This window comes from Geotrypetes seraphini, chromosome 6 (assembly GCF_902459505.1).
Source record: "Geotrypetes seraphini chromosome 6, aGeoSer1.1, whole genome shotgun sequence".
Taxonomy (NCBI): Eukaryota; Metazoa; Chordata; class Amphibia; order Gymnophiona; family Dermophiidae; genus Geotrypetes; species Geotrypetes seraphini.
In genome coordinates this window covers 142,378,999-142,391,896 of record NC_047089.1, presented here as the reverse complement: position 1 = coordinate 142,391,896, position 12,898 = coordinate 142,378,999, and the positions used below count along the sequence as shown (strand labels likewise).

The following is a 12,898-nucleotide window of genomic DNA, read 5'->3' as shown; positions in this document are numbered from 1 at the left end:
TGAGAAGTGACAGTATGGATTGAGGATAAGTGGCCACTTTGCAAATGTCCTTCATGGATGTAGAGTGGAAGTGAGCTATTGAAGCAGCCACAGCTCGGAAACTGGGCTGTTACATGGTCCTGTAGAATTAGCCCAGTCTGAGTATACATGAAGAAGATACAGTCTGCCAGCCAAGTCGAGATGGTTCTCTTGCAAACAGTAACTCTAAGTCTGTTAGGGTCACAAAAGCCACAAAGAGTTAGGAGGTTTACTACATACTAGGTCGTATGCCAGAGCACATTTGTAGTCCAAGGTGTGCAGTGCTGCCTCTATAGTATGCGAAAGTGGCTTTGGAAAGAAAACAGGCAAAACTATGGATTGGTTGAGATAAAATTCTGAAACGACCTTTGGTAGGAATTTTGGATGAGTGCAAAGTACTTCTCTGTCATGGTAGAATTTTGTCTAGGGAGGAGCTCCCACAAGAGCTTGAAGTTCACGTGAATGAAATGCAGATGTAAGGGCAATGAGGAAAACAACTATGTAAGTGAGACGTTTGAGAGAGCAAGATGCAAGTGGCTCAAAGGGAGACCTCATAAGAGCAGATAGCACTAGGTTAAGATCCCAAACAACAGGTGAAGGCTACTAATGGATGCACAGATAGAGGTTTCTTATCCATGGAATAATGAAATACACTGATAGTGCTAAGATGTACTCAAAATGAATTAGTTTTTAGTTCAGAGTTGTAGAGGTGGAGGAGGTAGACCAGTATGGATGGAAGTGGACATGTGACAGGTTGCAGAAAATGTGATGCACACCAGAAAGAAAATCTGGTCCATTTGAAGCAGTAATAGCACTGAGTAGAAGATTTTTATAGATGCTTCAATAACAGCAGATACTGCAGGTGAGAGGTAGAATGCATTTAGTTATTTGGTAAAAGAAACCATGCTGTTAGTGCTAATGAGCTGGGGTTTAGGAAAAGGAGAGATCCTTCTTTCTGTGTTAGTAGTTTTGGAAATGGTTGCAACTTGCATGGTTTATTGAATGAGAGCTCAAGGAGAAGTGGGAACCAAATGTGACATGGCCAACAAGGTGCTCTGAGGATCATAGTGACTCCATCTTGGTTTCTTGGCGAAGTCTGAGTAGAGGTTTTCTGATAGGAAAATGCATAGAGGAATCTGTTCCCCCAATGAATGTGGAAGGCATCCGATGTAACGAAATGAGGGGCATAGAGTCTAGAGCAGATATGTGGGAGTTTGTTGTTCTGGGGGGAAGTGAAGAGATCTATGTCTGGTGTCCCCCAAATGGAAAAAAAATCTGATGTAAGCTGGTAGTGCTGAGAGACCACTTATGCAGCTGAGGAAGTCTGCTCAATTTGTCTGCCCCGCTGTGGCAGGGTCCAGACCTGCCAGCAGGGTAAAGCTCGTACCCCCGCCATGTGCGCATTGTCCAGCTCTCCACAGAGTGCCAATGGGGATATGCAGACTTTTCCACTTTCCAAAACAAAAAGGCTTATTTTATTTTTTTCACAAAAGTAAACTGGCACAAAAATATACCTTTTCACCATTCACATGGCTATTCCCATTAAGCAGTTTATGAAAGAAGCTCAATATCCCAAAAGTGAGGTGCTTTATTTCTCAGCAAAACAAGGAAAAAACCCCAAACCTCGGCACCACTCAGTTCTTCTCCAAAGGCTGATGCTTTGTCAATGTTTCAATGTTCAGGTAGCAATCTTCAACAGGGACCTGAGTCCACTCTTCTTTGCCATCAGGCAACACTAGGCAGCACCAGTGGCGTACCTAGCATATGTAAATCAACACTTTCAATTGGTGACTACTATATTTGTAGGACAAGATAGTAATGAAGTTTTGCAGAGAAATATATATGTGAGACTAGTATCAACTCTAAATATGCTCAAAAAGAAGGAGAAAAGCCTCAGAAAGAGGTCCTCCCACCGCCACAAAGGTGGATATCAAGGTGGTTAGACGGTAACCTCACAGGCAAAACCTTCATTGATGTGAGTAATTTGAGCAAAAAACTTGTACTTCACATATATAAATTAATAGATAGAGGAAAAACCACTTATCTTAAACTGATCGGCACACTGACGGAGGCCAGCGTTTCACCGACAAGTTGCATCAGGGTGTGACCCGACCGATCAGTCTTAAGAGAGCGGAAACTACCGCTTCAAAAAGTTTCCGCTCTCTTAAGACTGATCGGTCGGGTCACACCCTGATGCAACTTGTCGGTGAAACGCTGGCCTCCGTCGGTGTGCCGATCAGTTTAAGATAAGTGGTTTTTCCTCTATCTATTAATTTATATATGTGAAGTACAAGTTTTTTGCTCAAATTACTCACATCAATGAAGGTTTTGCCTGTGAGGTTACCGTCTAACCACCTTGATATCCACCTTTGTGGTGGTGGGAGGACCTCTTTCTGAGGCTTTTCTCCTTCTTTTTGAGCATATTTAGAGTTGATACTAGTCTCACATATATATTTCTCTGCAAAACTTCATTACTATCTTGTCCTACAAATATAGTAGTCACCAATTGAAAGTGTTGATTTACATACATTGGTTTTCAATATATCTGTGTTTTTATAGCTAGTACCTAGCATATGTGACACCCGGGGCCCATCATTTTTTGACACCCCCCCATCTATATGAAAAATATTATTTTTAGTAATAATCCACATATCGCACAACAAGAGTGTACCTAGGAAAAGGCAGCATCTTAAACACTGCAGTGAGCACTAGAACACCAACACATACATTGTAAAACTAAACAAACCAGATCCTGCACAGTCAATTGATCCTGTACTGTCGATGCTATCAGAAAGCCATGTCCCTTTCATACACACAGACAGATACACCCTCGCCCAATATGGAATAATCACAAACTAAAAATAGAAATATGTAGACAAAAGTTAAACTGAACTGCCAAGAAACCAGACTCTGCATACAATGCAACACCACAAAAACAGTAATACATGTCCTCTAATACTGTGCAAAATATAAAGACAGTAGATGTAAATTTGAAAAAACTGATACATAACAATCACCACTTTACAAATTAACAAATAAAAATAAAACAAATAATGAGAAATAAGAAAATGCCATTTTATTGGACTAATCCCCATAAGCTCAGGTCTCATCCCCACAAACCACCTGATTCCATCCACACAAGCCTTGAATTGTTTTATATTGAACTTATTATATTAAAATATAAAAAGAAACAATATTCTGTACAATTGTCAATTTATAAATCAGCGTCTTTTCCCCACTCTGTTCCCCATTTTCCTTCAGCATCCTCAGCCCACTCTCTCTCCACTTTCCTTCAGCGCACGCACATAAAAACAAGCAAGTAATTTTATATCATTTTCATTCTATTCATTCATAGAAATTAAAGTCTAAATAATGCTAGTCACATAACAAAACATGATTTTACAAAAATAATTTCCTCCCCCCCTTACCTTCGTGGCCAAGTCAAAATGATCTACCAACAATAAAATTTTAAAAACACAAAGCACACTGTACGCAGAGAAAATGTTAATTATCATTTATATTCTGTGGGTTTTCAAAGAGGTCAAGGCAGATGACTTTATGCAATGTCACCTCAGTAACAACTATACAAAAATTGACAAATATACTCCCTCCCTTTTTACTAAACCGCAATAGCATTTTTTAGCGCAGGGAGCTGCGCTGAATGCCCCACGCTGCTCTCAACGCTCATAGGCTCCCTGCGCTAAAAACTGCTATTGCAGTTTAGTAAAAGGGGCCCATAGTGCAAAATATAGACAGCATATATAAATTCTCAAAATGGACACATTTTGATCACTAAATTGAAAATAAAATCATTTTTCCTACCTTTGTTTGGTAATTTCATCAGTCTCTGGTTGCATTTTATTCTTCTGACTGTGCATCCAATATTTCTTCCCTTCTTTCAGCCTCCTGTATGCTTCCTCTCCTCCAGACCTCATTCCCTCCCCCAACTTTTTCTTTGTTTCATCCTGTTTCCTTCTTTCTTTCTCTCTCCATGCCCCCTTTCTTTCTGTATGTCTGTCTTTCTCTCTCTCTCTCCGTGCCCCATTTCTTTCTTTCTTTCACCCTGCCCCCTTTCTTTCTTTCTGGATCCCTGCCCCCCCCCCCTTTCTTTCTTTCTGGATCCCTGCCCCTCCCCTTCCTTTCTTTCTTTCTGGCTCCCTGTCTCCCCCCTTTCTTTCTTTCTCCCTGCCCTCCCCCATGCCACCATCGCCACCACCACCATGCTGCCGCCACCGCCAGGGAAAGGCTGCCACTGGCCATCGGAAACAGGCCGGCGCCGAATTCGCCCTGCTTCGTTTCCCGCGGGCCGACCAACTCTGGCTGTCCGACGTCAATTCTAACATCGGAGAGGACGTTCCGGCCAGCCAGGCAACAATTGGCTGGCTCAGAACGTCCTCTCCGACGTCAGAATTGATGTCGGACGGCTATAGTTGATCGGCCCACGGGAAACGAAGCAGGGCGAATTCAGAGGGAGGGAGAACTGGTGCCGGCTTCTTTCTGATGATGGCAATGGCAGGCCAGCTGTGCACCCCATTGGGCCCATGCACCCGGGGCGGACCGCCCCCACCCGCCTCCCCCTAGGTACGCCACTGGGCAGCACTCCTGCCTTCACATTTTTTCCTAGTGCTTTTGTAGCAACAGTAGAGCAATGATCACATTTGTGCACAATTATTTGCCTTGACCTCTAAATAAGCTTCACAATTGCCCTCTCTCTAGTTAGGGCCAGTATGTGGGGAACTCTAACCACCCTTAAGAAGATCATATGACCCTGTTCCCACCTGTGGTTCCCAATTGTTAATTAGCTTAAGGCAAGAACAGCTTTGGGCTCTTAAAGCACCTTCTATTCTCCCAGCTTTTAAACACACCACCTAATTTCAGCTGTGCTGGAATTCTCAGACATACTTCTCCCAAAGCTTGATACACTTTCAGTTCAAACATTCACTTAGACTGAAATTCTCATTCCTTAATTAACAGGATCATCTTATTCAAATCTTAAACAGTTACTACTTCACTCGAATATCTAGCTCTCAGACACACCTTGCTCTGGATCAACACTACAATCTATGGCATATTCCTGGTCACTTAAGATACAGCCCTGTTCCTCTATTTCCATGTGACTCTCCTCTTCATATACTGGGTCCCCACCTCCTACCTGTGGGTACAACTGTATCTCACTGCCAGCTTCTGTAAAACTTTCCTCAAAACCGTCTCTCTTTGGGAACCTGGTACCTCATTTGCCTGTGTCCTTCTGGTAGAGTTCTGCTTCAGGGAAGAGGAATTGGAGTCCAAATTTCCTCAACATTTCTCAGCATGCCTGGGCTGTTCCTTTGTTTCTGTGCGTGAGATGACTGCTCCTCCCCCCAGCTCCCAGCTATATGGTATTTATTCTCCCAGGGCTTCTGCTCTGCTGGAACCTCCCCACTCTTTAACCCTTTATCTGTCAGAAAATACTGCTGGAGCATTAAAGAGAGGTTTACCAGCAATTTTAGGGAAGGAATGATAGGGTAATAAAGTGTAGCCTTGTGTTGCTGCTGCTCTATTCTTTGCTCTTCTGGTGTGCCTGCCATCTGCTTGCCAGATTTTAAAGTCTTATTTCTTTCTCTAGGAATATGTACTAGTTTAACACAGCTAGGGCTAGCAGCAGGGTTTGTGGGCATGGCAGGGTTTTGCCTGTCACACCGTTCAGTAAACTGCTTTGAGAAGTATGCTGTGAGCAATTGCCCAATTCCAAATCTGGATCACTCCCATTCAAAGGGGATGAGAACCTGTGCTTTCTTTTTTTCAGAAAAACATGGCAATTTGGTTGTCTGTAAAGACAAGGACTACTTGATGAAGTGATGGTTCTGGAATGCTTTTAGAACATTGCCTATTGCTCGTAGTTCTAGAACATTGATATGGAGGGTTTGTTAGTTGTGAGACCGTACTCCTTGAATGTATAGTTCATCTATATGAGCACCCCATCCTAACACTGAAGCATCTATGTTAAGAAGTTTTTGATGGTGGAGGGGTTAGAAGGGGAGACGTCAATTGAGATTCTGAGGAACCATCTACCATTGGAAGAGTGATGGAGGTTCGAAGTGACTTCAATTGGAGCAGACAGATGTCCTGTGGCTTCAGATCATTGGAGTGATAGACTCTATTGTGGGACTCTGAGGTGAAGAAATGCAAATGGAGTAACTTGAACCATCAACGACTTATAACCCAGAAAGTACAACAGTTACATTAAAAACTCCCTCCACTTCTATCTGGAACTATCCCATCAGTATTTTTTTCTGCAATCCAAATAACTTGCTGCTCTTTTTGTATTATCTTCATTAGCTACGCCATAGTTAGAGGTGTACCTAGGGTATGTGGCACCTGGGGCCCATCATTTTTTGACACCCCCCAATCTATATGAAAAATATGATTTTTAGTAACAATCCACATATCGCACAACAAGAGTGTACCTAGGAAAAGGCAGCATCTTAAACACGGCAGTGAGCACTAGAACACCAACACATACATTGTAAAACTAAACAAGCCAGATCCCGCACAGTCAATGCCAACTGAAAACTATGTTCTTTTCATACACACAGAACAGAGATACACCCTCGCCCAATATGGAATAATCACAAACTAAAAATAGAAATATGTAGACAAAAGTTAAACTGAACCGCCAAGAAACCAGACCCTGGATACAATGCAACACCACAAAAACAGTAACACATGTCCTCTAATACAGTGCAAAATATAAAGACAGTAGATGTAAATTTGAAAAAACTGATACATAACAATCACCACTTTACAAATTAACAAATAAAAATAAAACAAATAATGAGAAATAAAAAAATACCATTTTATTGGACTAATCCCCGTAAGCTCGGTCCCCATCCATTCAAACCACCTGATTCCATCCACACAAGCCTTGAATTGTTTATATTAAAGTATAAAAAGAAATCATATTCTGTACAATTGTCAATTTATAAATTAGCGTCTTCTCCCCACTCTCTCTTCCCCATTTCCCTTCAGCGTCCTCAGCCCACTCTCTCTCCACTTTCCTTCAGCGCACGCACATAAAAACAAGCAAGTAATTTATATCATTTTCATTCTATTCATTCATATAAATTAAAGTCTAAATAATGCCAGTCACATAACAAAACATGATTTTACAAAAATAATTCTCTGCACAGTCAAGCCTGCAAGGATTACTAGATGTCTTTCAGCAGCTCCCCTCCCTCCCTCCCCCTTACCTTTGTGGCCAAGTCAAAATGATCTACCAACAATAAAATTTTAAAAACACAAAGCACACTGTATGCAGAGAAAATGTTAATTATCATTTATATTCCGCGGGTTTTCAAAGAGGTCAAGGCAGATGACTTTATGCAATGTCACCTCAGTAACAACTATACAAAAATAGACAAATATTCCCCCTCCCTTTTTACTAAAATGCGATAGCGGTTTTTAGCACAGGGAGCTGCGCTGAATGCCCCATGCTGCTCTCAACGCTCATAGGCTCCCTGCGCTAAAAAACGCTATTGCGGTTTAGTAAAAGGGGGCCATAGTGCAAAATATAGACAGCATATATAAATTCTCAAAGCAGACACATTTTGATCACTAAATTGAAAATAAAATCATTTTTCCTACCTTTGGTAATTTCATGAGTCTCTGGTTGCACTTTATTCTTCTGACTGTGCATCCAATATTTCTTCCCTTCTTTCAGCCTCCTGTATGCTTCCTCTCCTCCAGACCTCATTCCCTCCCCAAACTTTTTCTTTGTTTCACCCTGTCCCTTCTTTCTTTTTCTTTCTCTCCATACCCCCTTTCTTTCTGTCTGTTTTTTCTCTCTCTCCATGCCCCATTTCTTTCTTGGTTTCACCCTGCCCCCTTCTTTCTTTCTCTCTCCATACCCTCTTTCGTTCTGTATGTCTGTCTTTCTCTCTCTCTCCGTGCCCCATTTTTCTTTGTTTCACCCTGCCCCCTTTCTTTCTTTCTGGCTCCCTGTCCCCCCCTTTCTTTCTTTCTCCCTGCCCTCCCCTATGCCACCACCATTGGGAAAATGCTGCCACCGCCACTGGGGAATAGGCGGCAAACTGCGGCTCTTTAGCCACTTGAGTGCCACCGCCGCCATCGGGAACAGGGCGGCGCCGAATTCTCCCTGCTTTTCCCCGCGGGGCCGACCAACTCTCGCCACCCGTCGTCAATTCTAACATCGGAGAGGATGTTCTAGACCAGCCAGGCAGCGATTGGCTGGCTCAGAACATCCTCTCCAACGTCAGAATTGATGCGGGTGGCGAGAGTTGGTCGGCCCCACAGGGAAAAGCAGGGAGAATACGGCGCCGGCCTGTTCCCGATGGTGGCGGTGGCACTCAAGTGGCTAAAGAGCCGCAGTTTGCCGGCCTAGAGAGAACACTGGAGGGTGGCCAGCTGTGCACCCCCTTGGGATGTAAACCCGTGGTGGACCGCCCCCCACACCCCCCCCACCTTGGTATGCCACTATCTGTACCTCACTCCCTCCCTATGAACAAAACTTCTCCTTTCTTCTATTCCCCGTGTACACAACCATCTCTTTCCCTCCCTTTCTCTCTCCCAAGTCCATGCCTTCTGTGTCCAAAAACACATTCCCTCCCCCACCTCAGCATCTCTTTCCCTCCCTTCCTCTCTCCCAAGTCCATGCCTTCTGTGTCCAAAAACACATTCCCTCCCCCACCTCAGCATCTCTTTCCCTCCCTTCCTCTCTCCCAAGTTCATGCCTTGTGTCCAAACTGCACTCCCTCCCCCTTTTGTGTTCCGCGTTTGCCTCCCAGCCCATCTTTGCAACTTTCTCAACAAAACGGAGCTCGAGCCGAGAGGCTTGTCTCCTGTTTCCTGCCTGCCCTGCCACGCACAAATAGCCGACCGGAAGTATTCTCTGACGTCAGCGCTGACGTCGGAGGGCAGGCTTTACTTAAGCCCTCCCTCCGACGTCAGCGCTGCAATTTACTGCAATTCTAAAAATGCTTTTTTCTCTGTTCACATCATCTCCAACAGCTACTTTATAGTATGCTGAGTACTTCCTATCTCATTGTTGTAACTTCAAACTATATATAAATCTCTTAATCTGTAAGTGCCTTGAACCTAGCTAGGCATAGAGTGACCCAGAAATTAGATTATATTAATGAGCAGAAGTAAGTTATAAGGTAGAGACTAGCACATGTAAATGAGAACGTCTACTCTTTGTTTCAGTAGAAAAGCTCGACCCTGAGCAGTATCCAAGAGAACGCCGATGAACTTGAGCACCTGAGAAAGGGGCAGATGAGAATTTTGGTATTTGATGACAAACCTGAAGAGTTCCAGAAGACTAATTGTTGAGTTGATGGCATGCTGAGTTGTATGCGATGATGAAGCCTTGATCAACCAGTCATATAAGTAGGGAAATACGTGAGGCTCACAAGGCATTTTGTGAAGAATCAAGGGGCCAAAGCCAGTCTGAAAGGCAAGACTTTGTATTGGAAATGTTGAGAACTGATACAGAAGTGAAGATTCTTTCTGTGAGCAGGTAGGATGAATATTTGAGTGCAGGCCTCTTTTAGATCTAAAGAGCATAACCAATTGCCTTTTTCCAGTAGAGGTAGAAGGGTTCCTAGAGAAATCATGCAAAACTTCTTCTTCAACCCCAGCCTCTTTCCCATAGAGTAACAGGTTCTATTTTGTTTAGCTGGAGAAGGGTCAAGTGTTTTCGGTGAAGAAAGGTCTTCTGGAGGGTGTTGAAAGGAGGCTCTTTTGGTGGGTGGTTTGAGGATTTTCTGAGCAAGTGCAGGGTGAATTCCTGAGTGATGCTCAAAGTACCCACTAATCCATTGTGATGTGTCCAACATTAATGGAAGTAAAGCAACTTTCTTCTGATGGGGAGACTGAGAGGAAGACACAGGAAAATGTTAGCAATGTTAAAAGGATGACTGCTGTTTGGACTGAAGTTGAGGTTGTAATTTTTGTGCCCTTTGTTATCTTGCATGATGTCATTGAGGAGCAGGCCTAGAAGATGATGAAGGTGGCTTATTGTTATGCCTTTTGGTGTTATAATAATAGGAATGTTTGGATGAGGCTGAATATCTTCCAGATCAGTGGTTCCCAAACCTGGAGGCATGCCAGCAAGACAGTTTTTCAGGATATCCACAATGAATATCCTTGAGAGAGCTTTGCATGCAGTACTGATGGTGCTAAAATGTCTTTTAAATCTTCTTATATGCTACATGTAAGTCTTTCTCTGTAAATAATAGTATTGCTTAAGTGATATGTTGTAGAAGATGAAAGTACTATTGTGCATGTTTGTTTGGCTTTTAATTCATAAAAAAATTTAACATAGTTGTCGAGTGGCCACTTCTGTTCACTTTGGTCACTTCCGGTTACTGCGGCCACCTTACGGTTACTGCGGCCACCTCTACGGCCACTGTCTTTAACATTTACAAATGCATAGAGGTTTTTATTTTCTGACAGTACATGTTAGGGTAAACTAGAGCCCAAATCAACAGAACAGACTCATAAATTTTTACTGGCTGGAAATAAACTTACCTTTATATAATAATGTATCCTTTCTACTGCAGTAAATCTGGCTTCTGACTCTAATGTCAAGCGGACGGTAAACTGAAAAAGCCCTGTAAGCTAAAAAGGAGAGTATCTGTTTTCAGATGATTCAATACAAAATTTTCACATAGGTATTTCAACAGCATTCCTCATGAAAGGGTAATTTTATAAATCATTTTTACACAAAAAAATGCTGATTTACTTGTGTAAATGAGATTTTATGGAATTAGGTCATACCTAAAACTATGTGCAGTGCAAGCCAGTACACACTTGTACAGAAAGCATGCTTAGGGCTGGAGTTTGAATGGAGTGTGAGTAAAGACAGGATTTACACACATGAAGTACGCACTAATGTTTAGGGGTGCACAAAAGCAGGTGTAATGTCAACACCAGGAATCTAGGCATGATTTCTGATGGATTTGTTCAGTATTTTATAAAGACAAATAAGTGTTTATGTGACTCTTATTAAAAAATGAAACCAGAAGTTACATTGGAAGGAGGGACTCAAACAGAAGAAGGTGCCGGAGAAGGTCTGTGATGTTGCCTCGTCGTCGACGAAGCTTCTGAGAGGCTGGTAGGCTTGGGGCAGGAGATGCAAAAGGGCTGAGCCAGGAGAGTCACAGTTTTTTTGCCGGTTTTGGGAGTGAGGGAGGAAGGGTATGAGGGAGGTAGGCTGTTGGACCTGTGATAGGGAGGGAGGGGGGCTGTTAGACTTGCGATCATGAGGGGGGGGCTGATGGACCCACGATCATGAGGGGGCTGCTGGCCAGGAGGGGTGGGAAGGGAAGTGACCCATGACAGATCCTTTACTGTGGAGATAAGGCCATTTACTGCTCCACGGGGCAGAGAAAAATCAGATTTTTTCCCCGTTCCTGCAGGTTAACCGCAGTTAGCCGTGGCTTACTGTGGGAAACAGTCTCCGTCTCATTCTCTAGTGTGAAGCCCTGCTTTTGTCAGTGAACTTTATCAGAGACATATGAAGGCTGTTGCAAGGGCCAGGGGGAGGATGAGAGAATGGGAGAGATGCTAGATTGCAGGCAGGGGAGAGGAGAATGAAGGTAGAGATGTTAGACCACAAATGGGGGAAGGGAGCAAGACATTCCAGACCTGGGGGAAAAGGGAGAGATATTGAACAATGGGAGAGAGGGAGGGGAGTTAGACCTAGGGGCAGAGGGGGAAAAGAGAGATACTAGATATCAGAAGGAAAGAAGTCAGTCCCTCATATACAATTGCATACCAAATGTATATAGACCTAGATCACCATAATGGCCCTTGTAAGGGCTAAATCAATGTTTTTTTACAGTTTGACCCCACTTTCCTTATATGTTTTCTTTTCTTTGCATTTTGTAGTTTTTACCCTCTCTCCTCCTGTTTTAGGTTTGTCCGTGGTGTAAGTCTTTGTTTTTACTAATTTTGCCCATTCGATATGTAAAGTTATGTTTTAACCTTATACTATAATTGTTGTATGTTGTATAAATGTTTATTACTACTGTATGATTAAGCGGTATAAGAAATTTTAAATAAACTTGAAACTTGATCATTTTGTATATGGTAAATCAGCATGAGCAAACTGTATTATATGTATGTCAACCTGTAACTCATCTTGACTATTTTTATGTATGTTAACCTATAACCCGTTCTGCGCTCATTGAGGAGGATGGGATATAAAATGAATTAAATAAATAAATATGCTGGACCAAGGGTGGTGGGGTGGAAATGAGAAATGCTGTACCATGGGAAGGATAGGGGAGTTGCAAGATTGTTTCCCTTTGTGACAGGGGTCCCCCCCCCCCAAATTATTGCCCTAGAGCTGATACAGGAGCTTGGGGCTGATACAAGGGTGTTGATGGAAGAAGAGGGCTATTAGTTTATATGGGGACTGGGGATGGCAGAATGGGTCTGGGGGCTGACACACAGCTAGGGATAGCAGAAGGAGTTGATATTGGTAGTTGGTAAGGGTGGCAGAAGAGGGATCACACTGGGTCTAGGAAATAAGTCTGATGTTAGGGCTGGGAAAAGGAAGCTCAGGGCTAACAGAGAGCTGGGGATGGAAGAGAGGGCATATGTTAAGAGATGGGTGTAGGAGAAGGGCTCTAGTGCTGTGCCTGGAAGAAAAGAGCTGAATGCAGGAGCCTGAACCAGAGGTGTGGGCTGACAGGGAGGCAAATGAGATAAGATAGTTGAGGCTTTGAGATGGATCTGATGCTGGAGCTTGGAGGGGGCTAGGGGCTGATGCAATGGGAGAGGCAGAGGCAGAGAAGGGGTTGAGAGTGCAGGTAGAGAAGAAGAGAAACTGTGCAATGGACAAGAAAGAAGCATTCACAAAGAAAAGATGAAAGGA

The 12,898-nt window shown here is 43.2% G+C and overlaps 1 protein-coding gene across 1 annotated transcript in view; it reads right to left on the bottom strand.

The window, feature by feature from the left end:
* Positions 1–12,898, bottom strand: part of LOC117362914 (multidrug resistance-associated protein 5-like) — a 324,462-nt gene that overhangs the window by 42,865 nt on the left and 268,699 nt on the right. The window contains 1 exon segment of the mRNA XM_033950006.1: positions 10,546–10,635. Within this exon segment, the coding sequence (XP_033805897.1) occupies positions 10,546–10,635 (90 nt within the window).